Raw genomic sequence first — 27,635 nt, 5'->3', positions numbered from 1 at the left:
TGGTGTCCTCATAGCTAGTTACAGCCAGGGTTATGCAGGACTGCATACTTGATAATAAGAAACATATGGCAATGTTGTGTGTAGTGAACCAAGCCAATAGGTTTGGTGGTTAATTAAGTGGTTAAAACTGTAGAGGCCCTTGAAAAGAAAGAAACAGCCAATGAGGGTAAGTAACCAAGGACTCTGATTTATTCTGTAAACGCACATCAAACACACTCACATTAATACACACACACAGACACTCCACGTGTAAAATATCTTGTCTGTCCAGAGTGAGGGGCAGAGACACAATGGGGACTGGGTTGCCACCAGTACTAAAGTAAAGCAAGACACCGTTAGGTTTATAGATGACACGAGGGGTAAGAAATCCAGGGAGGCAAACTTGTAGCAACTTGTAGACTCCCTCAGCTCAGTCTACCGAGGGAAGCTGTAGAGGCAACTCAAACCACGGGCAACTGGCTTCAAATGTTTCTTTATACAGTAATCCATCGTGTATCCGCCCATCGCATATCCGCCACGATCAAGCTGTTATTATAGAACAGAGAAGATTAGTTCAGAGATTGTAGATCCCACCAAAGTTTCCGTACATTGTGCTGTATGTGTTCCGTGTGCTGCCTTTGCTGGTAGTGTCATGTGAGCTGTTCAGTGTTGATTTGTAAATAAATCCTGTTCTCCTGCAGGGGGCGTATCAACTTCAACCTCCGTCTCGTTCTCCTGCCTGTCACTCAACAGCGAACGCACGCACCCACACGGCAGATGGATATTCTGTCACAAGCATTAATACCCTGTATCTTTCTAAACAAGGGATATAGGGGAGCTGCCTAATAAAAGCTGAATCTTAAAACAAAAATTGTGTGAATATAATAATTGTTACAGCTGTGTATAATGGTATTTAAAACAGGATTCATTCATCTGACTTTTTACATATCCGCCCCTTACTCTGCTCCCACTGCAGTCGTATAAGCGACGGATTACTGTATATTCCACCTTACCCTTGTCTTTGCACTACTAGAGGATATTGCTGCTCTAGGAAAAGTGCAAAGAAGAGCAACCAGAATTATCCCGGGTTTAAAAGGCATGTCGTATGCAGACAGGCTAAAAGAATTGAACAAAGAAGACTACGTGGTGATCTGATTCAAACATTCAAAATCCTAAAAGGTATTGACAATGTCGACCCAGGGGACTTTTTCGACCTGATAAAAGAAACAAGGACCAGGGGTCACAAATGGAGATTAGATAAAGAGGCATTCAGAACAGAAAATAGAAGGCACTTTTTTTACACAGAATTGTGAGGGTCTGGAACCAACTCCCCAGTAATGTTGTTGAAGCAGATACCTTGGGATCCTTCAAGAAGCTGCTTGATGAGATTCTGGGATCAATAAGCTACTAACAACCAAGAGAGCAAGATGGGCCGAATGGCCTCCTCTCGTCTGTAAACGTTCTTATTTTTCTTATGTTACTTGCTCTTTAACCCAAAAGAAATACAACTAAATGACAATCTTAATGAAATCAACCCTAGTATTTGTCAAGTTAATTATACTAAAAAAACGTATGTGTCTCTGTAACGAGAAAAAAGCGTCGTTACTTTGAAGGTGTTCAGTTCCAGTTGCCTTTGACAGGCAAGAAGTCAGAGCCAGCAGCATCTGGGCACAGCTTTGCTATTGTTGTTGTTTGCTTTGCCAGTAATAACTTCTAGCTAGATGGCGCTGGCTCTTACTTTTTCATAAAGACACTCTGGCTGATCTTGCCCTGGTTATACGTCTATGGCAGGTAACTAGCAGAGAAGAGCAGCTCTTGAACTCAGTGAAATCATCACAGAAATAATACAAAATAAAAATAAACAAGTGTGTTCCTGTTCTGATCTTGTTGGAAAGTCATAGCAAATCAAGTTCAATATTGATGAGGGCAAATATAAACTGACTGAGTAATTGTAGCTAGCAAATTCATTCAATCGATCTTACCTGTGTTGCACTTCCATTAACTACATACATCTCAGATGAGCAGTTTTAAAACAAACACGTTACAGCCCATGTGTATTTTAATATAAAATCACAATATCTGGTACTATTTTAGATTAAAGGAAGCTTTCGTTTTCTATGCCTTATTCTCATCTGTTTGCACTGAGTCAAAGCTTGTTATTGGCTGAAAGTATGTCAGTCAATAGGGGAAGGGGCTGATTGGTTGTTGACAGAAAAGAAGCCAGTGAAGGGGTGGGGATAATTTTACCTTCCAGGTGAAATGACTCAGGAAAGACAAGACAGTCTAAAAGCATGGCTTGGAAACAGTTTTCTTTAACCTAGTGTAGTACCAGCTATTAAAATACATGTTAAACATAAATAATGAATGGATGTGCATGGCAAACACATTTTCTGGAACTGTTTTATTAGCTACAATTACTTAAAAAAATTAATAAATAAAATCAGATTTGACAACATGGTTTCTGAAACTGAAGCTAACAATGCAGAAAAAGGTTCAAAACTGTTTCAGAAATCTCATGCCTTACTTTGGGGTAGTCAGTAAGTGTCGTCAGTGTCTTCTGAGGCCACATCACTGGCTACAAAGCAAAGCAAGTCACTCACCAGGAGAAGCACTCACCAGGTGAACTGACCTAGAAAGTGCAGGACTAGATGAAAGCATGGCTCGCAAACACATTTCTTTAACCTAATACTGTACCAGAGATCATTTTTTAAAGTCTTTCAGGCGAGACTTACAAAGCCAAGTGCATGACACAGGTGATTTATATTTATTTCCTAAACCCGGTTCAATATACTGGTGGCAAAGCGCCATGGGGACACTTTGTTGAGGGCCCAGGCTGTGTATCCAGTCATGCTACCAGGCAGTGTGCAGGCGAGCCCCAGGCTGTGTGCTGTCCTCGTGTTTACTGTTTCACTGGTACAGGTCCTCATCTCCCTCGTCTCTGTAGAGGTTTCCCCGGTCACTGTCTCCCTGTCCTGAACTCTCTCCACTGCCAGACTGGGTCCCAGAGGGGAATCTGGAACAAAACAGCACAGAAACACAGGCTGTAACAGCTGGGCATGTCAGCCTTTTCAATTGAATGTGAAGGCAAGGGCTCGTCGCAAACCGCTAACCTCTCGGTTCAAGACAAAAGCTCTCTGTATTCTAGAGGTAAGTACATGTTTGATGTTGATGTCAGTATTATGAACTCATCAGCCGCTAGACACCTTAGAAAGCAAGATTTACAGGCTAGGTGCTAATGGGGATAAATAACGAATAACCTTAGTATGAGTGGATTGCAGATCCTGGCTCTTCTGCTCTCACCTGAAGGTCCCGAAGCCCCTGCTCTGCTGCAGGGTCTGAGAGAACATCTCGTACTTGCGGATGTCATTGTCGCTGACGGAGCGGCGCGCAAATCTCATGGCCTCCTCAAAGTGATCCTTCCTGATCTCAGGGACTGGGTCCGAGTCCTCTTCCTGCAGAGAGACACACACAGTCACCAGGGCCCCACATCATCCTGCCTGCCCAATACAACTGCTCATGTATCAAACCCTCCATAAACTACATGTAAGAATACCATGTTTTAAACTCTTTTCAGATGCTGCCTCTCTTCCCAGTAGCTAGCTTTCGCTTTTTATTTACTGTACGAAATAATTGTTTTCGGTTACTTTCCAAAATTTTTGGCCGTTTTTGCACAGTACTTGCACGTTTGTACCTTCTTTCCTTTGCTGTCTTCCACAACAAAATCCTTATGGTCACAGGCACATTCTTCTGGGGTTTTTTGTGTGTTTAAGCATTTTTTAACATTTCGCCACAAATTGCAATTCTGTTTTAAATTCCACGAGCGTGTAAATCAACCCAATTGAACTGTAATATAGCTTTAAGTCTCGTGAGCAAGAACAATGCTCCGTAATAAATTGTAATCTCTTTTTAAATTTCTTGGAAGCGTGTACAATCCTCCTATAGAAATGTAGTTATTTGCTACCACTCAGTAGTTGGGGTGGGGTTAAAGTATTCAGAACAAATCAATGCAAATTATAAGTCAGGAAGGAGGGACATTGCCCAACTACATTGGGAAAGTATTTTTGATTATTTTTATAGGCAATTTTCTATTTATTTTTACGGGGAAAGGGGTCAAGTCAATGTGAATTGAGTAACCATTTCCAATGTTTTTTCGGTGTTTATTGTATATGTTTTTGTATCAGGGGTGTTGTATGGGTTTTTTTTTTATCAGTTAAAACCAACAGTTAGAAGCTCTAATTATAAGTTTAAAAGTACAGCCTTGCAATCTATACTACAGTATTGTGTGACTTCTTGAATGTATTGTGTTTCCATTGTTGAAGATGTTACTATTGCTTGTTTAACTCAATGGCATGGATGACACATATTTTATGTGTCTTCTAAATAAGATCCCCTTAGTAGGTGGGGAGGGATGAGCCTTGATCCAAATGTTTATATGAGCTGAGCGTGAGGTCCAAATCAGTCAGCCTCTCAATTCAGAAGGGTCTGAGATGTCTGCTTCACCATGGAGTGGGATTCTGTGAGCCTCTCAATTCAGAAGGGTCTGAGGTGTCTGCTTCACCGTGGAGTGGGATTCTGTGAGCCTCTCAATTCAGAAGGGTCTGAGGTGTCTGCTTCACCGTGGAGTGGGATTCTGTGAGCCTCTCAATTCAGAAGGGTCTGAGGTGTCTGCTTCACCATGGAGTGGGATTCTATGAGCCTCTCAATTCAGAAGGGTCTGAGGTGTCTGCTTCACCGTGGAGTGGGATTCTGTGAGCCTCTCAATTCAGAAGGGTCTGAGGTGTCTGCTTCACCGTGGAGTGGGATTCTGTGAGCCTCTCAATTCAGAAGGGAGTCTCAGGTGTCTGCTTCACCGTGGAGTGGGATTCTGTGAGCCTCTCAATTCAGAAGGGTCTGAGGTGTCTGCTTCACCGTGGAGTGGGATTCTGTGAGCCTCTCAATTCAGAAGGGAGTCTCAGGTGTCTGCTTCACCGTGGAGTGGGATTCTGTGAGCCTCTCAATTCAGAAGGGTCTGAGGTGTCTGCTTCACCGTGGAGTGGGATTCTGTCTGCACTCACCATGGCTGTCTCTGGATGGCTCTGTCTCTCCCTCTCCATTCTGATCTCCACCTCGATAGCTTCTCGGATGGCCAGCTTGCATGCTCGCTGACAGATCTCAGTGAGGTCCGCCCCGGAGAAGCCCTCTGTGATCTTAGCCAGGTAATTCTGATCAACGTCCTACAAACAAAAGCAATGCCCATCAATGTTTTGTAGTTCAAACTCACAGGGCATAAATTTAAGCTGAATAAAAGTTTAGAACATTAGGTAGGAAGCACTTTTTTTACAGTTGTAAATGTGTGGAATAGCCTATCAGATGGTATAGTAGGATCTAAAACACTGTAGAGTGTAAGAAATAGCTAGATCCTGTCCTTTTAAATCAGATCCTCCTATTCGAGGCCTTGATGCCTTTTCTCATCCCAAACTGTTCTTATGTTCTTCTAGGTTCTGGTTCTTTCTCAATCTCCAGTCCTATAAACAAAGCCTGTCTACAACAAGTGAAGAACCACTAGATTCTCAGCACAGCAGACGGGAGGTCAGTATTAATGTTAATAAAGCAATCCCAATGGTTATTGAAGCGCTGGGTGGCACTCGTTTAAAGGCTCTGCATGGCATGGGTACCCGGGCGATGGGCGACTTGCGCAGGTTAGCTCTCAGGATGGCCACTCTCGAGCGCTCGTCCGGCAGGGGGATGTAGATGAGCTGGTCCAGTCTGCCAGGCCGCAGGATTGCAGGGTCAATGATATCTGGCCTGGGGACAGGCAGTAGTACAAACAGGGAGTCAGCAGGTTTCAGTTCAGACCCTATGGGCCATTGCACCAAATTCAGTGAAAGACATTTTCTTAAATACTAATAATTTGATGATGTTTATAATAATGGTGTTAAAATGGTCTTGAGTTCAAAACTGCTCTTTTTAGTGCCTGCCATAGATATATGTAACATGGGCTGGATCAGCTATAGAGGGGAGAGCCGGCGCCATCTAGTGATCTGCCAAATTTCCTTTTGCTTTGCTGGCAGTGTTGTGTATGATTGTATTGGCACTTACTAATATGAAGACACTGACCTAGCATATGTTACAAACACTGCCTGGCCGGGCTACCGTTTGCCCTGATCACAGCCTTGACACAATGTGACTCAACAAGGTGCTGGAAGGTGTGCTAGCATCGAGGGATACTAGCACAGCATATTTAGTCATTAATATGATAGGCTTGACAAGCCATATTTTCTCTGTCCATCACTCCGCTGACTCCTGGAGCAGCCTAACCAGCTGGACTGCCCTCCCTACAGTGGCACCTGCTCTCACGCCTCTTTCCAATCCTGCTCAAGTGCACTCACGCCTTTCCAATCCTGCTCGAGTGCACTCACTCATGCCTCTTTCCAATCCTGCTCGAGTGCACTCACTCTCACGCCTCTTTCCAATCCTGCTCGAGTGCACTCACTCTCACCTTTCCAATCCTGCTCGAGTGCACTCACTCACGCCTCTTTCCAATCCTGCTCGAGTGCACTCACTCTCACCTTTCCAATCCTGCTCGAGTGCACTCACTCTCACCTTTCCAATCCTGCTCGAGTGCACTCACTCACACGCCTCTTTTCAATCCTGCTCGAGTGCACTCACTCACGCCTCTTTCCAATCCTGCTCGAGTGCACTAACTCTCACCTTTCCAATCCTGCTCGAGTGCACTCACTCACACCTCTTTCCAATCCTACTCGAGTGCACTCACTCTCACCTTTCCAATCCTACTCGAGTGCACTCACTCACGCCTCTTTCCATTCCTGCTCGAGTGCACTCACTCTCACGCCTCTTTCCAATGCTGTTGGGTATGTTTCTTCAGTATGTATCTATGCCAGGCAACTAGAACTCAAGAGCTGTTTCAGAACTCTGGTAAAAGCCCCTTACACAGACCATATCTGAACCTTTTAATGATGTTTCTTTAAAAAAAACTTAAGATATCTGGTTTTACTCTTGGTTAAAGAAACCTCTGTTTGATTTAAATAGTTGTCCCCACCCCTTCACTGGCTTCTTTCCTGTCAATAACCAATCAGCTGCTTCACCTGTTGACTGACATGCTTTCAGCCAGTAACATGACCCAGAAGCCACTGCTCATGTGAAATAACCCAGGGAGATAACATATTTCCTTTAGTTAGACTGTGAAACCGCTTGCTCTCGTGAGGTATTTAAAGAATGTTTTGATTTCCGTTTTGCTTATTAAAATACAGTTTGCTACATTCTTGATGAATGCGTCAGGACCTGTTTGTGGCTCCGATGATGAAGACGTTCTTCTTGTTGGTCATGCCGTCCATCTCCGTGAGGATCTGGTTGATGACACGGTCCGCAGCCCCTCCCCCGTCCCCCGCACTGCCCCCCCTTGACTTGGCAATAGAGTCCAACTCATCAAAGAATAGGATGCACGGGGCTGCCTGTCTGGCCTGCAGAGAGAGAGAGAGAAAGAGACAAGCAACCAGAAATCAACAGCTGCACACACCTACTTCTATCATTGTCAAATCATTGTCAAAGCTGTAAGTCTTTATTTACTGTTACCACAGTTTTGTAATAACATGTTAACAAATGTATTTCATTTTTAAAGACAACAGTATTTTAAAATAGGTTACTATTATAATAACAAGAAAACTTGTAAAGTAGCTGCAATGATAACAGGCTGCCATATGATGCTACAAAAAGGAAAGGTTGAAGGAACCGCTTTTGCCTAGATTACAAAGTACACAGCAATGTACTAGTATGAGGAATTTAAAAAGGGAAAAGGCATTATTGCTGTCTCTGCTTATTGTCAACAATCTCTTTGAAGTCAGATTAAATGGCAATTTAGTATGGGTAGAAAATATTAGTTATCTTAACTAACTTATTTTTGTTTAGATTAATTTTGTATCATTTTTCTGTACCAGTTAAGGCATCCACTGAGCTCTCAGAATCATGTCTAACCTCCAAGCACTTCTGGTACATCAGAATGTAGCTAATAACCTGTCCCCCTGCAACACCATTGTGGATGTAAGATGTCACAGACGGTAATGGCACGTCCCTTTTGTGCTATAAGTCATTAGATCCTTTTGCATGGAAGGCCTCAGTTGCAAGGGTGTGCAGTTCTTTGATGGACCCAGATTCAGTTAAAATGTGTTTGCCCACGGATGATGGGAATGAGAATGTAGAGATGGGAGCCCAGCTAAAAAGATTCAAGTTTTTGCAGGTATCAAGTAAAGACCCTTGGTCGCCCACACCTGTGATGTAAAACACTGGATGCACAGGCCTGTTGTGGTGTTCGCAGAACCACTTCGAGCTGAGCCAGGAGGAGAATTCGAATCTTGCTGTGAACAAGCTGACTTATTAGATATGGTTTGGATGCTATAGAATGAAATACACTGCTAATAGTAATGTTGTATGATCCTGTATTTTGTATCCTTTTGAATAAGTCTGTGTAAGGTCTGAAAAAGAGAGCTCCTGGTATCAAAAGGTCAGGCTGACCTGCTGAATGTTCCAAGCCTCCCTTATCAGACAAAAGCATCTTTTTTATAGACTCAGAGCCTCAAAACATTCTGATCCCGCAAGAGCAGAATGGCAAACTCTATGGAACAGAGTTAATATGCCAGAAGCAATCGAACTAAGTTCAATTTATAGTAAGAAAAAACAAAAGTATTTAAATAAATAAGAAACCTAATATAATAACATTAAGTAAATGTATGAAGAGTCCTAAGATTTAATATTCAAGGTTTCATTTGCTGCCAAGCAGGCGCCTAATTAAAAATTAACCTCTTGCCTTCTGTGTATATCAATGGAGTAAAATAGAATTGCAGTTTATAAGAGATTGCTATATGGAAGTATCTGAATTAGAACTACATGTTATAAAATCACTTAAAGTATAAACTGTATCTTTACATATACAGTGAACCGATTTGTAACCTCGTCCTTACCTGCTGGTAGTAAAAAGCAGTGTTGAAGATGACTCATTGGTTTTGGCCAATGTAGCTGGGATTTTTTGATGGTCAGCGATTTAACCCTTTGTGGTCTTATGTCGGACCAGGTCTAACATTACAATTTTTCCTTTCCGGTCCGATGTCGGACCCTGTCCGACATCATCAAAAAGACGTCAAGCACAGGTCTCTAGTCGTTTTTTCTCCGGAAAAAACAGAGAAAAGCTTTCAATGGCCGAGTGAGACTAATAGAAGCCAAAAAAAAGGAGGCAGATCTGTATAAGATTTTAGTAATAAAATAATGACTTGGATCGCATTATTGAGGAGTTTGGTGATAAAACGAGTGATCAGGAGATGATTTATCAGTATGCATAACTATGAAGAGATATGTGGTAAATACAGTGAACAAGGAGTGGGGTGGGGCTGGAGATGCAGTACTGAGTGTCCTGTTGATATGCAGTGCCTTTTAAAACCTGTTTTACTATGAATAAAATTACTTTTAAACAGCGCATGTGAAAATAAATTGGACCTGACGCGCCTGAGACGCTGAATAAATTAACTGCAAAGGGTTAAAAGCCAAGATCCTCTCTATAATGAGCAATCTCGTTAATGTTAATGAACAAAATACCTTTAGGATAACAGAAGATAGGAGTTTATATTAAAATAAACATTTTCTATATATCACAGAAATGAATTAGAACCTGGCAAGAAGAAATGGGAACAAAAAGCATAGGACTGGTTTACTGAGTAAAATTTAGTCTAAAATGATGAGTATTAGAAAATGCTAACAGTAGTGATTCATATTAATCAACACCAAAAATTGGCAAAAGGCTAGGATGTCTCAGATTTAGTTCAATCACTATAAAACTATTAAAATCTAACATGTTAACAATAGATGAAAATAACTGGACCTTCCATTGAAAGCTTAAATGACTTCATAACAGATCAATGGAGTAAAATAGAATTACTGAAGTATCTGAAATGGGAATATATGTTATAGAGTCATTTAAAGTTAAACTATTGAAATAACATATTAAAAGTTTATTATAACGGACACCTGACATTGACAATGCGGTAAACAAATTGTTAAGACACATTTGAGATGGTGTTCATTTAATTTGATCAATTTAAGAATTAGTTCAGTTTCTGTCTCCAACTAAACAAAAAGTCTTTTAATTATTAAAATATCAATTAAACTAACGAATATACATGTTTAGTTTATATAAAGGTTTTACTGCAACAAAAAACAGAGGAACTGTTCAGTTTGACTATAAGACAATACAGCGTAAACTGGAAGGGAAGCATATATTATAATTTATATCTTTATATATCTTATATTGGATGCATTGCTATAAGGTATAGAAATGATGTGTTAGTTTGAAGAGAGTGATCTATTGAATGTTATAGGACATAGCTGTGGGGGCTTTAGCTTTTTGCATTTTGTAGCTTGAAGGCTAAGCATATGATAACCATATAATATGCTGTTAAACCTGTAAAAGCACTGAATCGCCCAGATTGCTTATTACTTGGGATTTATGGTGGTCTGTGCAACCAACCAATCCAATTGTTAAAGCATTTAATAAACCGAAAGAGCAATACTACTGCTCTGATTCTTTATATATTATATATATATATATATATATATATATATATATATATATATATATATATATATATATATATATATAGTACTGTACAAAAGTTTTAGGCAGGTGTGAAAAAATGCTGTAAAGTAAGAATGCTTTCAAAAATAGACATGTTAATAGTTTATATTTATCAATTAACAAAATGCAAAGTGAGTGAACAGAAGAAAAATCTACATCAAATCAATATTTGGTGTGACCACCCTTTGCCTTCAAAACAGCATCAATTCTTCTAGGTACACTTGCACACAGTTTTTGAAGGAACTCCGCAGGTAGGTTAGCCCAAACATCTTGGAGAACTAACCACAGTTCTTCTGTGGATTTAGGCAGCCACAGTTGCTTCTCTCTCTTCATGTAATCCCAGACAGACTTGATGATGTTGAGATCAGGGCTCTGTGGGGGCCATACCATCACTTCCAGGACTCCTTGTTCTTCTTTACGCTGAAGATAGTTCTTAATGACTTTCGCTGTATGTTTGGGGTCGTTGTCATGCTGCAGAATAAATTTGGGGCCAATCAGATGCCTCCCTGATGGTATTGCATGATGGATAAGTATCTGCCTGTACTTCTCAGCATTGAGGAGACCATTATTTCTGACCAAATCCCCAACTCCATTTGCAGAAATGCAGCCCCAAATTTGCAAGGAACCTCCACCATGCTTCACTGTTGCCTGCAGACACTCATTCGTGTACTGCTCTCCAGCCCTTCGGCGAACAAACTGCCTTCTGCTACAGCCAAATATTTCAAATTTTGACTCATCAGTCCAGAGCACCTGCTGCCATTTTTCTGCACCCCAGTTCCTGTGTTTTCGTGCATAGTTGAGTCGCTTCGCCTTGTTTCCACTTCGGAGGTATGGCTTTTTGGCCGCAAGTCTTCCATGAAGGCCACTTCTGACCAGACTTCTCCGGACAGTAGATGGGTGTACCAGGGTCCCACTGTTTTCTGCCAATTCTGAGCTGATGGCACTGCTGGACATCTTCCGATTGCGAAGGGAAGTAAGCATGATGTGTCTTTCATCTGCTGCAGTAAGTTTCCTTGGCCGACCACTGCGTCTACGGTCCTCAACGTTGCCCGTTTCTTTGTGCTTCTTCAAAAGAGCTTGGACAGCACATCTGGAAACCCCTGTCTGCCTTGAAATTTCTGCCTGGGAGAGACCTTGCTGATGCAGTATAACTACCTTGTGTCTTGTTGCTGTGCTCAGTCTTGCCATGGTGTATGACTTTTGACAGTAAACTGTCTTCAGCAACCTCACCTTGTAAGCTGAGTTTGGTTGTTCCTCACCCAGTTTTATTCCTCCTACACAGCTGTTTCTGTTTCAGTTAATGATTGTGTTTCAACCTACATATTGAATTGATGATCATTAGCACCTGTTTGGTATAATTGTTTAATCATACACCTGACTATATGCCTACAAAATCCCTGACTTTGTGCAAGTGTACCTAGAAGAATTGATGCTGTTTTGAAGGCAAAGGGTGGTCACACCAAATATGGATTTGATTTAGATTTTTCTTCTGTTCACTCACTTTGCATTTAGTTAATTGATAAATATAATCTATTAACATGTCTATTTTTGAAAGCATTCTTACTTTACAGCATTTTTTCACACCTGCCTAAAACTTTTGCACAGTACTGTATATTATATATATATATATAAATTAAAAGAGTATGTGCAATTCTGACAAAGAAATGCCACATTTGTTATTTGTTGTATCCGTTAATGAGGTATTTTAGAGCCACTAAAGACAGTGTTGCAGGGGGGACAGGTTAGTGGTTACACTCCTGTTTAGTTTAAACACGACTGAGACAGCGAGATTAGGCCACAGGGGTGCTTCAAACATTTTAAAAGTCACTAGGACACGACGAGTAAAACAGAAAATGATATGACATGAATCTGAACAGGTGGAATGCATTAGTTAACTCTGATCTTTGTTTCTCACACCAGTACCGGTCTTCATTACCTGTCCTAGGTCCTCACCTTGTCAAAGACGTCACGCACGTTGGCCTCAGACTCCCCGAACCACATGGTTAGCAGCTCCGGCCCTTTGATGGACACGAAGTTGGCCTGGCACTCGTGGGCGATGGCTTTGGCCAGGAGGGTCTTCCCACAGCCTGGGGGTCCGTAGAACAACACCCCACGAGAGGGGGTCATCCCGAACTTCAGAAACTTGTCAGGGTACTCCACAGGGTACTGCAGGACAGGTTTAACACACAGGTTTAACACAAGCAGGAGCTGGCTGGTCGTGCTTATTAAAGTGACATGCACCTTTAAGAAGGGAGGGGAGCTACTGATCCTGGTTACTGCAGTTTCCAGTGCAGTCTGTACCTCGTGTTGGTGGTATGTGTGCCTAACCAAGTTGGTGGAATTAGGGAAGATATGCAGTATCGCAGTAGCCCTGAGAGCTGTAACCTGCTCATAATCTGTCTATCCAGGAAGTGCTTAAGTTCTTAATACATGTTGCTTACATAATAAAAAAAACAGGACATTCTTCCTTTTGAAATGGAAAGCAGTTTATGAGCAGCATGTATTGATATAGCGCTCAATTTTTTTTTTGCATTAAAAATAAGAACGATTATCAGTAGTCGTTTTGTATGGTACGATTACAGATTTTGCTTTCATCCAGTGAATAGCAGCAGGACTTGCTGGTATGTATTGTGCTTGTGCTGATCTTGATCCATAAGGAGCACTGCATTGACCTTTGAACTGTGAAGTTGGGGGAGAAAAAAAGCCCTAGTAGCGAACCTTACTGGTTTAAGCATCCCATAATAAAATACCAACAATGAACTAGCAGTGAGGTAACTTACAAAAAAGAAACAAAACCTTGGCGTGTCTCATTTCTTAACTTAGGATAGGGGAGGGAAACTTAGGACACACACTGATAATACTGTTAGCAGAAATATTTGTCAAGTTCTTACAAGTTAGAAATACTACAATAAACTTAAATTCAATGACAAACGTTTAGACTAGAAGCCTTTTTCTGTGTCTTCAAACGATGCAGTGGTTTGAGATGAATTATTTTGGAGTGTGGACTCCTAATTGATACAGTGTGAATGGTCTCTTAATGGTCACATGGAGAGGAGTGGGTGTGTGCTGATTATCCACGAGTAGGAGCTTCTCAGAGGTGACAGGGGCTAGTTAGTCATGTAGGCAAGAATAGAAGAGAGGAAAAGAAACTAAATAAATTACAAATAAACAGTAAATAAATATGTAAAAACTTTGTACAAGCGGGAAATCAAATTTAAATAAATAAATGAGGGGGAAGATCGAGAATCGTAGATAATATTTTCTGGCATACTGTAGTGGTGTGATTTTGTTAATATCTTAATAGTTGTGCTGTTGCTTTAATGGAGTGTTTTAGTTTTATATCAAACTGATCTGCATGCGTTTGAAATCGGGGTTGTGTTGATTGAGACTGGAGTGGGATCTTATTTATAATGTGTAAATGTGACGGCTACATACTTCTCTGAAGTGTAAGCTCATAGTTTAGGAGTGAGTGCATGGTGTTACTGACAAGAACAAGTTACCTGCACCAGTTCCTGTAGCTCTCTCTTCACCTCGTCCAGACCCCCGATATCCTCCCAGTTAACCTGCGGTACCTCCACCATCGTCTCCCGCAGAGCTGAAGGATTGCTCTGCCCCAGCGCCCACTAACAGACACACACACACACACAGACAATGAAACTTTCCCATCTGCTTCAGTTGGACCAGCAGAGTTCAAAGGTCAATGCATCACGCAATTTCATTGGAAGATACTTACTCAAGTTATTAAAACACTCAGGAAAGCTTATAATAAATAAAAGGTGTTAAAATTACATTTTTATGATTTATTCTTACTGTTCTGTTACATTTTAATGATGCTTAATGTAATAAGTGAAACACTGTTTTTTGTATTTTTATTTTGATAAGTCTGTGTTGCTTTGACCTCAGTTCAAAAGCTGCACTTCAGTTCCAGTTGCCAACCCATACAGGTGTTCTAGCTTCCCTGAGTAAATGCGTCACCTGGCTTCGGCTGCAGTCTGCCTGACGTCACCTGCAGCAGGGAGCAGAACGACTAGCTTGCTGCACCCCCTGTACTGGTCACATGTGTGCTACTGAAATAAACATCAACGAGTTGCTTTTGCACTCTCAGAAAATGCCTTTTATACCCCTTTTAGACATGCTGTTTTATGTTATATACTTTTTATCAGTAGATACTCTTAACCAATATTTATTTTAGTGTGAGCACTCGTTGGAGTGTGTGGATTGAACCTGTATGTCTTATTTCAGTGCTACTCCTTGTCTGGGATTTGACCTTATCCTACATTGTTTCTAGGAAATGTTTCAGTACTTCGGTGTCTCTACTCTATTGACTGGCTGTCTGGTAACTGTAAGGAAATAGTGATTCTCTACATGAGATGTGAAGATGAACCGCAAGCTGGCAGCCACTTTAATGAGGTAGCAGTGTGGAGCAGTGGTTAGGGCTCTGGACTCTTGACCAGAGGGTTGTGGGTTCAATCTCAGTTGGGGGAAACTGCTGCTGTACCCTTGAGTAAGGTACTTTACCAAGATTGCGCCAGTAAAAACCCAACTGTATAAATGGGTAATTGTATGTAAAAATAATGTGATATCTTGTAACAATTGTGAGCCACCCTGGATAAGGGCGTCAGCTAAGAAATAAATAATAATAATAATAATAATAATAATAATAATAATAATAATAATAATAATAATAATGAATTGGCATCAAAGATGAACGTCTTGCCATTCAACTAGCAGTGGAGAGGTCAGTACGTGTCTTCTGCTGCTGTCAGTGTTATTAGCTCATCAGCCGCTCGGAGCAGATTCCTTACCCCCCCCAGTCACAGTGTACCTGGAAGTCGTCCATGGTGACGGCCAGCGAGTTGAGCACGTCTGCGTCGATGGTCTCGTCCTCCAGGTCAATGACAATCAGCTTCTTCCGGATGGCCTGGAGAGCAGCCTCCGAGCACAGGGCAGCCAGGTCAGCTCCTACATGACCATGGGTCTCCATGGCAGCCTGCAGGGAGATGCAAATAAACCCACTTCATATCATCCATAGCAATTACTTAGAGAGTGCTAACTGCTCATTCAAACTCCGTTCCTTGCCTTCTTTATGATTGCTAGTCCGCTTTTATTGTGCAGGTTTATCAACTGTTTAAGTAGATATTGCAAGTACAGCACTGTGAATAAAGTGCTTCATTCAGGAGCCTTTGCTGTAGGTCACATGACTGCAGTCCTAGTCCATTGGAGTGAGTTCACAGTGCTACAGTATTACTAATTACATGACTGCAGTCCTAGTCCATTGGAGTGAGTTCACAGTGCTACAGTATTACTAATTACATGACTGCAGTCCTAGTCCATTGGGTGAGTTCACAGTGCTACAGTATAACTAATTACATGACTGCAGTCCTAGTCCATTGGAGTGAGTTCCCAGTGCTACAGTATAACTAATTACATGACTGCAGTCCTAGTCCATTGGAGTGAGCTCACAGTGCTACAGTATAACTAATTACATGACTGCAGTCCTAGTCCATTGGGTGAGTTCACAGTGCTACAGTATAACTAATTACATGACTGCAGTCCTAGTCCATTGGTTGAGTTCACAGTGCTACAGTATAACTAATTACATGACTGCAGTCCTAGTCCATTGGGTGAGTTCACAGTGCTACAGTATAACTAATTACATGACTGCAGTCCTAGTCCATTGGGTGAGTTCACAGTGCTACAATAATAATTACATGATTGAGTAGCAGGAAGCAGCAGCATACTATAACTGTACTGTTATACAATATTAGTCAAGAACCAAGACCTTAACATGAGAAACCAATCACCATAGTGCTAGTGCTAATAAGAGCAAAGGGACGCAGAATGAGAGACGCGTTGGCTGATCTAGCCTGGTGCACACACGTTATGGCAGGGATCTAGATCTGCCAATTGGTTTTTTTACCACATTTTCTCCCAAATTTGAAATGCCCAAATTTTTAAGCCTGGCTCACCGCTGCAACCCCCGCACTGACTCGGGAGTGTGTGTGTCGTCATCCATCTGCTTCTTTTCACTCTGCAGGCCTGCCATGCAGCTACCTCAGAGCTACAGGAGGACCACGCAGCTCTGGGCTGCTTGCAGGCAGGCCCAGAGGCACCCAGCCAGTCTACAGGGGTTGCTGGTGCGCGGTGAGCCGAGGATACCCTGGCTGACCTAAGCCCTCCCCACCCCTGGCAGCACTCAGCCAATTGTGCACCACCCCCTGGGAACTCCCATTCACGGACGGCAGTGGAATAGCCTGGACCCGAACCAGCAACCTCCAGGCTATAGGGCGCATCCTGCACTCCACGCGGAGTGCCTTTACTGGATGCACCACTCGGGAGCCTGCCTGCTTCCCCTACTGACTAACAGCTTTGAGCCAGTAACATGCTTCCACCCCGATGACACTGCTGGGGTGAAATAACCAAGGATGTGAAGAAGTAACACACTTCCTGGAAGGCAAAGCAAGAAAAACTGTGACCTTTCTTTAATCTGGTGCAGTACCAGATGTCTGTTTGAAAATGAAAATACATGTCTGCTAGTACGAATTTCTTTATAAACTGCACAGTTGGGAACTATGGAGCGAACAGAAGTGCAAAATGGGCAAGATTGATGCAATTATTTTGTCAGCTACAATTACTTACAGGAATATCGAAAAGTAAGAAAACTAATTCTGAGTAATTGCTGTGTAAGTTGCACTCAAGAAGACAGCATTAAACTTGGTGTTGCACACTTGTTACGGAAGTTCAGTGTAGTGAATACACTCCAGCCTCTTTGAGAACCAATGCAGTGGGTATTCACTCCCCTGAGCTCACCCTCACCCTCTCCAGGTCCACATCGTCGGACAGCTTCATGTTCTTGGTGTGTATCTGCAGGATCTCCAGCCTGCCAGTGGAATCTGGGATCCCAATGTCGATCTCCCGGTCAAACCGTCCTGCCCAGGACACAAGGAATCATTTAGAGGGTACACACATCTCCACCAGGTTTCAAAGAAGTCACCAGAATTGTCTTTGAGCAAGCCCAAAAAAATCATTCGAAAATGTGCCCATTGTAAAAATTAGGTTATTGTTTATTTCTTCCCCAAATAATGAGATTTCATGAATATCTAACATGTTCACAGTTTCAGGGGGGGGGGACTTATTGGAGCACATTGCTAGTGGTTATTTTTATCATGGCCTCGTTACAGAAATTCCACCTTGCTCAAGCTTGTTCAATGGTAAAATATGCTGGTGACTATTAATGTCAAATACACATAAATGATAGTTAAGAAGACAATACTGTGGGATAACAAAAATAGTATTTATCTAATAAACGTTCAATGAGTATATGTAAATACACAATGTAGAAATCCAAGCCAATGACACACACAGCATCTCAGATACAATATTCTCAGCTGGTAATCGTGTTTTCGCCTCCCTATACTCTACGTTTTGGCTTTGTTTTAGTTATTTCTTCATACTTGCAGTTTACATTGAGTTTTACTCTACATAACTCTACCTTGTTACTACTGTCAACTTCCATTTCCTGATAAACCAAACTCCTATCAATTATTCTACAGGCTCTTTTTCTGCACTTTGATTCCGAATGTTTGCTCTTTCATTCTGCCGGCCCAGAATGCCACACTGGGCTCCAGTATTCCTGTTGACCTACCGAACCTGCGCAGGGCTGGGTCCACACTGTTAGGCCTGTTGGTCGCTGCCATGACAACAACGTGAGTGCGCTGCTTGAGTCCGTCCATCAGTGTGAGCAGCTGGGACACGATTCTGCGTTCCACCTCTCCGTGAGTCTGCGGGGAACACAACAGGGTTTCCCTCACTCCCACAGTATGAGGAGAAAGTGTCTGACTGTGTGTGCTACAGCTTCCATGTTTACAAATATCTGTAAACATGTACACTGGCTGAAGTAAACTGTACTCAACTACTTGCATTTAGAAACTTAATGATGATGGAAAAAGATAAGACAATTAAAGAGCACAGTCTAGAGTTAACTAACGCAACGTAACATGTAAACTACAGTAACATTCAGCAATTTGTTTGAGCAGCCTGTATGTGTACAGGCACCAGTCTGTATAATGTGTGCAAACCCTAAACTTTGGCTTAAAAGCCAAATTTTTAATGCACAGGTATTTGCTTTATCCCAAATGCTGACGATTTTGCTGATCCATGCCCTTCTGGAGTTTAAAATCATATCAATACAGCCACGCTGTACATGTCTGTGTGAGTACCAACTTTTGTATGACAGGAGGACAATTTTTGTACAACATTGTGCCAACAGAATGAAGCCAAAATTATAGTCCTCACTTAGATTTCATTTTTCTTTACCCCTCAGAAAAAAAAACTAAAAGTTTAAAAGTGTTTTGTTTACCACCCTTTGTGGAGTATGTGAACTGGAGTTAAAAATCATAAGTTATAAAATAATATAAGTCAATGCAATGTCCTTATTAATATGCATGTGTGTATGTATGTGTCTACCTGTCTCTGTGTGTCTGCCTGTGTGTGTGTGTGTGTGGTTGTGTATCTGCCTGGCTCTGTGTGTGTGTCTGCCTGGCTCTGTGTGTGTGTGTCTTCCTGGCTCTGTGTCTGTCTGTATTTGTGTGTGTCTGCCTGTCTGTGTGTGTGTTTGTTTTCCTGTCTCTGTGTATGTGAGTGTGTGTGTCTGCATGTGGGTGTAGTGGCGGTGTGTGCGTATACCTTCTCCCTCTTCGGAGCGATGGCGTCTAACTCGTCGATGAAGATAATGGCCGGTGCGTTTTTCTCTGCTTCCTCAAATGCCTTTCTTAGATTGCTCTCCGACTCCCCTGCAAGTTTGCTCATGATTTCCGGCCCTGGAAAAAACATGCTAATGAATAAAGAAACAAACAAACAAACAAACAAACAAACTCACAGCTTTTCCAATGGTTGTATTCAATTGCACACTTTGTTTCCTCTATATCGCATGATTTAAAAGTGTAGGTATGTGTTTTAGAGCAAGTACGGAATAAACAAGTAGAAGAATTAGGATAACTCAAACCAAGTTGCTCTTAAAACAGGTTTGACTTTTTTAATCACAAGAAAAATGGTCAGACTTCTTACCGTTTATAAGGAAGAAGAATGCTCCCGTCTCATTGGCTACAGCTCGAGCCACAAGGGTTTTACCTGTCCCAGGTGGGCCGTACAGCAAGAGCCCTCGAGGGGGCTGAAGAAATCAAAAAAAGAAAGGATCCCATTTGTATCAGATGTTTTGGAGTCCCATTTTTAAAAAAAACAGGAGATGACTGAGACACAAAGTGCTGAAGACTTTAGCGCACCTTGACTCCAATGGCTTTGAAGAGCGCTGGGTGGCGGAGAGGAAGCTCCACCATCTCTTTAATCTGAGCCAGCTGCTTCCTGCAGCCCCCGATGTCATCGTAACCGATATCATTCAGGCTCTCCTCTTCATCCTTACAGAGACAGGGCAGCGTTAGGGCATGAGGAATGGAGAACAGGAGCAGCTTAGTATTTGATAGTGGCACGCAGGGAGAGTCATGTGGGCTGGAATGTGCTGGTTTGAATCCTGGCTGTGTAGAGTTGATGATCTTGGCTAGAGGCACTCCTATGGGTTAGGGAGGAAATAGTTTGTCCGTGGATAGTTCACCTTGTCGCTCATTAGAGACCCCTACTGGTCAGGTGGATATCGAGGATGGGCCCTCACCTCCAGTGCTCAGTAGTTTGTCATGAAAGGCAGGAACTGAACATTTCAGTGTGGGTAGAAAAACAGGGATATTGACAAATAAATAAATATATGGCCTACTTCTCGCTTGATTGGCTGTCCCTCGCAGTGGATGATGGTATCCGGGGCGACGATACAGTAAGGGGTGGGGTCAGTCTCTACCACTTTGAACTCCACCGCCCTCAGCCCCCCACGAATCAGGCAAATATCACCTTAGAGTGGCGGAGAATGGGAGACGAGAGACCTGGTAAAATTACACTTACCCATGCTTTTTGCCTCATTTGTTAATATATAGGGTTGCATTTTAATTTAAACAGTACAAGACCTTAATAGGACCTCCTGAACATTTACAAAATATAGACATTTCAGACTGTAAATAGGTGTAATTGACCAGGTTTACATGTAGTTTGCTACAAAGCTACATAGTATGAAGGAAATAAATAAAAAATATTAAAAATATTTTTGTGTTAGTTGCATTTCCTTACCAAAGACATCTTGTACTTGTACTTACAACCCAATTAACAGCCTCAAATGGCTCACTTCTCTTTTATAAATCCCAAGAGCCGTACGCAGGAGATCATATACGGCTCAAGAACCATCCGGTGGAATGTTATTATCAGAGATTCCCTCCCCGCTCTGAGTGTGGAGGATCCTACCTTTGTGTACGGGACGGTATGCCTCCAGGAAGTAGGGCTTCAGGAATGCTTCAAAAAGATTCCCAGACAGTCCCTCTATGGTATCGTCGATGGGCAACACGTGAATCCGCTTCCCATACTTCACATCAGGACAGGCCTGGACACTGGAGACACACACGCGTAATGTATGTTTATGAGAGTTCACTGGCTGCCTCTAATCAAGTTGATTGTATTTTTTGTAATGTATGTTTGAGTGTTCGGTGGCTGTCTCTACAAGTTGAGCGTGTATTTCTTCTGCACTCTTTGCTTTGTCAGGCCCGCTAGGTTGTAGATTGTAAGTTGTCTTAAGCACTCTCATTCTGTAACATTAACATGTGTTTCTCCTGTCAAAAAATAAGGCCAAATATCACTGGTCCCTTTTTAAAGGAGTGCTAACAGAATTAAAATGGTATTTCATACCTCTTGTTAGCACTAGCAACATTACCCCTGCCCCACCCCCTTAAAGGAGTGCTAACCAAGCCTTTAAAAACTATTTTCATTCCTCTTATTAACACTAGCAGCATTACCACCATCCCCTTACTAAGGCTTTCTAATCCTACTAGCGTCATGAGCTCCGCCCTCATACCTGATAATATCGCCAAGCCGCACACGCAGGTTGCTGCGGGTGACGCGGTTCATTCGCACCCTCTCGTCTGCGCAGGTCTCGTCGGTGAGGACGATACAAACAGTTTGGCGCCGCTTCTTTCCTTTCAGGAGCACCGTGTCCCCGCGGAACAGCTGCAAATCATCCATCTTATTCTGCAGGGGGAAACTCGGAGTTAAAGACAGGTAAGAAGTATTTAAGTGGGTCCCCAAGTCGCTCACCTGGTAAAGACACGGCCGTTTGATGTGCAGGGATACAGTCAGGGCGGCGCAGGTTTGCTTTAGTGTTTTCATTGGCTGTGGTGCTCCCGTGGGTTAGGGAGGCACAATTTGGCAGTGACTGTTTATCCTCACCGTGCAACAGTGACCCCTACTGGCCAAACGCTCAGTTAGCTCAGGGAGGACACCTGCAGGGGTCCAGTAGCTCGCTGACATCCACTGTGCAGCTCATGGATGTAAAGAGGCTACTGACTTGGTCGTGGGATTGGTGGACACATACTGTACTGACTCAGTTTTCTTCAGCTGTTGTGGGGATTGCTGTAGTGAGGAACATTTAAAATTGCGATTAAAATAATATGGGAATTGAAGTTTCTTAAGACGTGAATGACGATCTCTCTTCAACAGACTGACCTGGGACAGGCAGATGATGCTGTTGTCTTCATTCAGAGCCTCATCCACAACAAGACGGTTCGGGCGCTTCGTCTGTTTCAGGATGGCGGTGGAGTAATCCTCCCCCTTCGAGCTGGGAAAGCACAGAGCACAACATCCAGGGCATTAATAGAGGACAGGCGCGGACCTTAAAGAGTGACTAGTGGTGTTCCGAAAAAAATAGCGTTACACATCCCCACATGTTGCTACAACTGTTTAAATAACGTACTAGTCATTTTTCTTTTCGTTGTTAACATCCTGACAACTTTTTACACTTATAACTTTAAAGTCTGTTTCAAAGCTCTTTTCAAAATGTCCGCTGTAAAGCACTGATAGTGTGAGGATTATTGCCCACATTATCAAACACGTAACACAGCAATAACAATCCACGATATGGTACAGAACAGAAAAGCCAGAGCACTTGTATTTATGTTTTTTTTTTTTTTTAATCGCTCTTCCTGCAGTGATTTAGAGGGCAGATCTCAAACCCCAGTGTACTACAGCGGATATTTTGAAAAGAGCTTTGAAACAGACTTTAAAGTTTAAGTGTAAAAAGTTGAGAGGATGTTAACAATGAAAAGAAAATTTACAGGTACCTTACTTAAACAGTTGGAGCAACACATGGGGATGTATAACGCTATATTTTTCCGGAACCCCGCTACTTAATTGAATGAAGTGCTGTGTTTGATTAACAAGTGAGAGAAATAAACACAGCCCTCCATGTACGTTACTGGAGTATATAACAAGAACAATGTTATGGCAAAGACAGCATGTTTAAACCTAAATCAAACAACTGAATTTACAGCAAGCTGTTTGTCTGCTTAACAACACTGCTAATTTGGAACAATGCTATTCACCCAGTTGGAGTTGTGCGATTGCCAGCCGGTAAATAAAGTGATTCACTCTATATAGCACTGACTATGAACAAAGGTGGTCAATGCTAGATCTACCAACACTTGTTGCTGATTCATCTAAGAGGCATATTGTAAAGGACTAGCAACAACGGGATAATCCATTACAAATTGAAATAAATGCACCACACAGACCCCTAGATTGGAACACATGTCTCCAGAAAAAAGTGAAAGGCAAGAAGGAGATGCTAGTGAATTAGCTCACTGTGTGTCTAGCCACCTAGCACCCCAGAACCCAGGCCTCTAGAAATGAAAGGCAGGATTGAGGCTAGTAACTCGGCCTGCTGTTTGTCTGTGCGACATATCCCCCAGATTAGAAGCCAGCCCTCCAGAGATGAAAGGCAGGAGAGTGCAGCGATTCTGCTGTTTGTCTACACTACCCAGCCCTCCAGCAGCCCTTTCTTGTTAGCAAACTTGTTGTTTTCCAGTGGTGAGTCATTAATGAAACAGAAACTGACCTGGAGCGTTTAAGATCTTGCAAATAAAATTAACAGCAGCTGCAAAGTAACATACTCAACAAACCTTGCTTTAAAGAGTGTCAGCCAAGGTCTGAAACTCCAGTTTCATACCTGTTATTACCACTGGCAATATTCTCTCTGCTTGTCTTGTGTATTTAATCATTCAATTTGGAATATGCAGAGATTTTAATAGACTGCTACATGAGACAAGTTCTGATAAGAACCTCTGAGAGGTAAGCAAATAGACTGAAGCAACTCACAATAAAGGCTGCCTTATTACAGGCCCAATTTGGTCTAATATTGACAGGAATATAAAGCCACCTTCAACATTAAGGACCACCTCTGTATTCAGTATTAAGGCCACCATCGTTAGTCCCAAGTACATCAAGCAAGTTTGATGTGAAATTGGATATAAAACAATTTATTCAATACATTAAAAAAAAAAAACGTTATTTGCCCCATTAAAACACTGATAGAGGCACGACCGGTCCTAGTAGCTGATTGATCTCACAACTTCAAACACCAGAAATGGAAAGGAAAACTTTCGCCTCCCCTGTTCTAGGCTAAATACATTCAGTTCTTTCAACATATCTTCTTTCCTTTAAGCCCTGGGATTAGTCTGGTTGCTCTTTGGACTCTCTCCAGGGCCACAATGTCCTTTCGATGCTGTAGTGACCCGAATTGTACACAGTCCTCCAAGTGTGGTCTCACTAGTGCATTATACAACCTCATCTCTAATGCAATAAGAGAGACCCTACACACCGCATATTAACTTATAGTATGACCCAACAGTGGCCTGGCATCATTTGCATGAAGAAGCCCATGCCAGTTAAATAACAGTTTCCCACTGAACAGCTGTCTGTCTGTGTGCTGTCTGTCTGTGTGAGAAGCCAGTACTCTTTGCTCCCAGTAAACAGAGCCCTTGTGTCAGCTATATTCAGCTGCACACATCACATGGAGTAACAGGAGCTGACAGGCATGTATGTGTGGGCGAGAGTCCTCAGCTCCAAGGTCTAAGTGCTGTAATGAACACGAGAACCCAACAGTCTTCACCATTACAGTGCAGGCTGCACCGTCTGTCAATTCAATACAGGATTTTCTGGTTTAAAGAGTCATACTGATGACTGGGAGCTGGTAAAGAGCCATGCTATCCAACAGTATTCAGTCAGCTGTGCAGCTGTAGTAAACCGATACGATTTAAACTAGGTTTAGCTTACTAGACATAGCAGAAAATACTTTAAAAAAAGAGACGCTAGCCATATCCATTAAACACTCCATAGAAATGCTAAAAGAAAATCAATGTATTATTTTAGTGTTTCTAAAAATAAAAATAAAGGTACTGAACAGTTTAGCCAACCTGTAAAAGGCAAAAGCCTCAGTATGTGTTTAAAACATTATCATTTGCATTTTGACTGGACCTGATTCAACCCAACACTGGCCCTTGTGGTCTTTTTAAAACCCATTGAGGGGCTCTTCTAAATGGGGAGCTCAGTGATCCATGCAGGGCTCAAAGGTCATCCGTGGGACAGCCCCGCGATACAACATGCAATGCAGATTTCTAGTCCCAGTGAAAGTTCATGTGACACAGTTAGCCTGAATCAATACTTTACTGCAGCACAGAAACCAGGACTAGAGGACACACAGTCTGAAATGAAGTGGAGACAGAGTGAGGACAGAGGGAAGGAGACACTTCTTCACATAGAGAGTGATGAGGGTATGGAATGGGTTACCTAGCCATGTAGTTGAATCACTGGGGTCCTTTAAGACCCAACATGACAAACTTCTGAGATGAATTATAAGAACCGGACATGTTCCGATGGGTCGAATGGCCTCCTCTTGTTCGGAAATGTTCTTTGAAATAATAAATGATGACTATCAATTGAAGCTGAGTAAAAGTAAGTTGAGAACAGAAAGTAGGAAGCATTTCTTTACAGAGAGAGTTGGAATAGCCTAGCAACTGAAGAGTTACATCTAAAACACCAGGAACAGATTTCTGTCCTATTACACTGCAACACCTTAGTATGAGACCATACAGCCCTGAATGAAAATTAAACAACAAAAAAAAAAACAGACCGGTTCCTAAAAACAAAAAACAAATACACATAGAGTTATTAAACTGAAGTGTTAACCAGTTAAAAGAACTGGCTAAATGAATGACTTGTATATAAATTATATTGCATTAACCTGTTACAAGCACCTTCAGTATTAATGCCACATTGTGTTGGTACAGACAGGACTTAATACTGAGTTTTCAATGTACTTTTAATATATCAAACCTAAAGCATGACCTTCATCGTAATATTTGGGCCATATTCACTCAACTTTAATATTTTAAGGAATGTTTTGTTAAGAAAGTTCATTTTGATTTATCAAATCAAGTTTGCAGTGTATGAAAGCTGTTTAGAAGGGAGTTTCTTTTTTTAAAGCACTGTAACTTGAGAGAATGTTACTAACACTAAATAAAAATACAGTCCTTAAAATAAAACTGACCTTTAGATAGACCAGATTGTCTGAAGTAATACCCATCATACCTGGATTCTAGCTTGCTAAGGCAGTCAAACCAGCTTAATACCCTGCTAATATCACCTGTCTTTTATTATCACAATACTGAAATGTCCCGAACAAAATATATCGGGAGTCAATGGAGGCAACATTAACAATGATGTATAAAGTAGCACAGAATATCCTACATAACACTGCGGCATCTACACAGCTTTCCTGTGCTTTCAATTACAACACAGTGTTGATTAATGAGCACTGTTGTAATCAACGCAGTGCCCGACTAGTACGATGCTTTTGAGTTTCGCTGCTAAACAGGCCTTTATATTGACACCTCGGTTTTGTTTTGTTTTTAATGCTTATTTTGACAGCAAGAGAAAATAAATTAATTACAATTACACATTGTCTTTGTATTAATTTGTTACCCAACTTTTTTGTAATATATAAAAGCTGATCATATCTGACAGGACGGACGGTTGGTTGGCAGGTGCTTCCATCCTATACTAATAGCTGATGTTTCTCAGAAAACGGGTTCAAAACCGAAAGTTACAATTTAACAATGAAAATTATATTAGAATGTTAGTACAAAATAACATCTATGGGAGCTAACATAGACATACATTCGAATGGATAGCTGTTAATTGTTCAAAATATATTTAATTGCCATAGCTATGTAGAATAAACCAGCTAGAATAAAGGTAAAAATACGTATTTACATGCAGTACAGTGTTATGTTAAATAAATATGAATATATTTCGGTATACAGTAGATAACTACAGGTTATCTAATTACATACATGTTTAAAATATATAGCGCTATTGTGAAAAAAAGAGAGTCAGTTGTCATCAATAGCATATATAACATTATAATAATATTTAACATATAATTAAAATATTTCAGTTTTTATAGTTAATGTTTTGTCGGGGTACAAACGGAAACATAAAGTTGAGTACGGATTTGGTACTTACTCTCCCCCTGTAGCTGGCATGTCTGTCCGGTTAGTCTTGTTTAATGTTTAAAATCTGATTCTGAACAGCACAGTTTATGTGTCGCAGCTGGTTTGTTTTGCCCATCTGTTTGTGTGTCGCAGCTGGTTTGTTTCGCCTGTGTGTTTGTGTGTCGCAGCTGGTTTGTTTCGCCTGTGTGTTTGTGTGTCGCAGCTGGTTTGTTTCGCCTGTGTGTTTGTGTGTCGCAGCTGGTTTGTTTCGCCTGTGTGTTTGTGTGTCGCAGCTGGTTTGTTTAGCTGTGTGTTTGTGTGTCGCAGCTGGTTTGTTTAGCCGTGTGTTTGTGTGTCGCAGCTGGTTTGTTTAGCTGTGTGTTTGTGTGTCGCAGCTGGTTTGTTTAGCTGTGTGTTTGTGTGTTGCAGCTGGTTTGTTGCGGCCGTGTATTTGTCTTGCGTTGGCGCTGGCGCCTAGCCCTGTGTCGAGCCTATATTTTCCCCACATCAGCACTGAAATGCTGGACTTGGTCCCAGCACAGGGAATTTGTCTGACTGCGGAGAACCTTCCAGCTCTGATCGTAGTACTGTACCAGTAACATTACTTACTGTGCTGTTTTAACAAA

The 27,635-nt window shown here is 41.8% G+C and overlaps 1 protein-coding gene across 1 annotated transcript; it reads right to left on the bottom strand.

The window, feature by feature from the left end:
- Positions 1-166: 166 nt before the first annotated feature.
- Positions 167-27,635, bottom strand: LOC117965612 (transitional endoplasmic reticulum ATPase-like). Its single transcript, XM_059006938.1, has 18 exons — positions 27,041-27,635; positions 22,187-22,298; positions 21,540-21,712; positions 20,936-21,078; positions 20,361-20,491; positions 19,879-20,010; positions 19,664-19,766; positions 19,283-19,416; positions 18,243-18,378; positions 17,414-17,526; positions 15,423-15,587; positions 14,098-14,220; positions 12,551-12,763; positions 7,261-7,439; positions 5,634-5,763; positions 5,034-5,192; positions 3,280-3,431; positions 167-2,992 (listed from the first exon to the last, which is right to left on the bottom strand). Exons 1-18 carry the CDS (start codon positions 27,058-27,060, stop codon positions 2,887-2,889), a joined length of 2,424 nt encoding a protein of 807 aa, XP_058862921.1. The 5' UTR covers positions 27,061-27,635; the 3' UTR covers positions 167-2,886.

The sequence above is a fragment of the Acipenser ruthenus genome, chromosome 34, assembly GCF_902713425.1.
Source record: "Acipenser ruthenus chromosome 34, fAciRut3.2 maternal haplotype, whole genome shotgun sequence".
Taxonomy (NCBI): Eukaryota; Metazoa; Chordata; class Actinopteri; order Acipenseriformes; family Acipenseridae; genus Acipenser; species Acipenser ruthenus.
Note: the sequence above shows the minus strand (reverse complement) of the source record. Positions and strands in the feature narration are given on the sequence as shown.

Coding starts and splice junctions, on each gene's coding strand:
- LOC117965612 (XM_059006938.1), bottom strand. CDS start 27,060: ATGCCAGCTACAGGGGGAGA. Junction 12,764..14,097: donor AGCTACAGGAACTGGTGCAG/GTAACTTGTTCT, acceptor CCTGTCCTGCAG/TACCCTGTGGAGTACCCTGA. Junction 5,193..5,633: donor GCAAGTCGCCCATCGCCCGG/GTACCCATGCCA, acceptor TTTTGTTTGTAG/GACGTTGATCAGAATTACCT.